Source organism: Austrofundulus limnaeus, unplaced genomic scaffold (assembly GCF_001266775.1).
Source record: "Austrofundulus limnaeus strain Quisiro unplaced genomic scaffold, Austrofundulus_limnaeus-1.0 Scaffold315, whole genome shotgun sequence".
NCBI lineage: Eukaryota > Metazoa > Chordata > Actinopteri > Cyprinodontiformes > Rivulidae > Austrofundulus > Austrofundulus limnaeus.
The window spans coordinates 506,528-508,694 of NW_013952717.1; the positions used below are offsets into that span (position 1 = coordinate 506,528).

Here is a 2,167-nt window from a genome sequence, read left to right on the forward strand (position 1 = left end):
TAGGGGAATTGAAAAAGGAAAAACCTGGGTACTCGAGGATAAAACTGGGGGGGCAGCAGATTTTTATGGGGRGCATGGTGCCCCTGATTAGGCCTCATGCTGCAGTCTGGACCTTAAACAACATATTAAGACTGAGGTTGGTCCTCAGTTAATGTGACTGTGTTGAAATGACTGCAGAGACCAGGCGACACCACCAGGCAGAAATAATCATCCAGAACCTCGACTCCACCAATTAAAACAACAAGAAACAGATTCTAAAAGTTATAAAGTCTCCCTGCCCTCGTTCTTCCTTGATTTCTTCAAAACGTATTTACAGAAAACAGGAAGTGTTGATGTGGGCCTCTTTGTGTTTCCTGTCAGGATGGCCTCAGTAAATCCGACATGGAGAAGCTGACCTTCTACGCCGTCTCGGCTCCAGAGAAGCTGGACCGGATCGGCGCCTACCTGGCCGAGAGGCTGAGCAGAGACGTGGTGCGACACCGCTACGGGTGAGGCTAAAGCACAGACGGTTACCCAGAATGCACCACAGAGTCCCTTGGTTTGATTAGATAAATGCTGCACGGTCTGACCTTCAGGGTGAATACGCTGGAAGGTCTATAATGGAGTCCAGATGACCTGGACTTGACCTTTGACCCTGCTCAGATCGAGCTGCTTCTGTAGACATATCCACCTGAGCGTTGTTACCTTGAAATGTGTCTTCAGGTATGTGGTGATCGCCATGGAGGCTCTGGACCAGCTGCTGATGGCCTGTCACTCTCAGAGCATCAAACCCTTCGTGGAGAGCTTCCTGCACATGGTGGCCAAGCTGCTGGAGTCCAGAGAGCCGGACCTGCAGGTTCTGGGAACAAACTCGGTGAGAAAACGTCTGCTTGCATCAAAACGTGATGATTGTTGTAGAATTCAGGTTGTTTTATTCTCCACGCCTGCTTCAGTTAGTCGTATTCACRTTGTTTTACGTTTCACGCTCCTGCAGGGTGTTTTAACGAGAGGAAAGAGTCACGCAGATACTTAAAGACCACACAGCTGTCGTTCTGAAGCACTGTAATGCAGATTTATCTGCACCATTTGGAWAATGTCGTACTGCAGGCACAGCAAACGTAAAATGCTTTAAAGAAGAGTGAAAATGTAAATAATGTCACAAATAAATAACAAAAATGATCATGTGAAGCGCCACGTGCAGCTGTTACCTGAAGGCTTTTGTTTTTTAATTCAACTTAATGTTGTTTTTTTATCAGCAAATTACATTTTTTGTTTTTGCAAATTTTTGGCTCATCATAAACAAAAACTTTAAACTTGAATTAATTACTTTGTTTTCATAAAATAGACCAAATTATTTAGCAAAACCCCTGATCTAAGTGTAGTAAAGAACATCAGTTTTTAACTGAGCTGCAGCAGATTTTTGTCCCTCCTGTCCGGGCCGATGCCCTTGCCACTGTTAGCGGTTCATCCGAGCTGTAGGTTCACGCCTCTGCATTATTTATGTGTGGTATTTAGAGCGACAGAGCAGAGAGGCTGTGGGGCCGAGCTGCAGACAGCCTGCAGCTTAGAGACGTGATGATTCACTTCTCCTGTTTTACTGTTTGTTTTCTTTGTGTCCCACCAGAACACAACTAAACCTTTGTTCTGTTGGCTAAATATCACTGTAACGAGTCTGTAGATCTCTGCTGAGCTGGTTAGGGGACGTTCAGCTGCTTAATTACCTGGAAGAGTCAAACGTGATGTTTTTTTTTTATCATCCCTGAAACGTTACAAAAACATTTCAGAACAAGTTGTTTCAAGAAACAGAAGTATTAAWGAAATGAAACACGTCTGCTGCAAAGTTTCAAACAAAGCCTGTTTGACCTGTTAGAGCTCAGAGTCTGTGTTGGGCCTGACTCTCAGCTACTACCACACCACGTTCCTGCTCAACGTCTGTGAAATTTATTGAGTTGTAGAGATTTTTAGCTGTGGGTTCTCTTTGTTTTTCTATTAGAGCTGTGTATTGGCAAGAATGTGGCGATACGATGCATATCATAACAGAGGGGTCATGATATGATATATGTGAGCCATCATATCGAAATGAGGATTAAGTCAAATTTTGTAAAAAATCACCTAATTACATTTTCACATTCTTGGCTTTAAAAGCTACATTTTGATACCTGGATCATTCTGTTATCTTAATTAAATC

At 43.3% G+C, this 2,167-nt stretch overlaps 1 protein-coding gene across 2 annotated transcripts in view; it reads left to right on the top strand.

Annotated features, from left to right (window-relative positions):
* The window catches only part of efr3a (EFR3 homolog A (S. cerevisiae)), a 55,373-nt gene that overhangs the window by 19,099 nt on the left and 34,107 nt on the right, over nucleotides 1-2,167 (top strand). For both annotated transcript variants that reach the window (XM_014022028.1, XM_014022027.1), the window contains 2 exons: nucleotides 361-488; nucleotides 703-853. In XM_014022028.1, coding sequence (XP_013877482.1) covers nucleotides 361-488; nucleotides 703-853 — 279 coding nt within the window. The remainder of the gene's footprint in view (nucleotides 1-360; nucleotides 489-702; nucleotides 854-2,167) is intronic.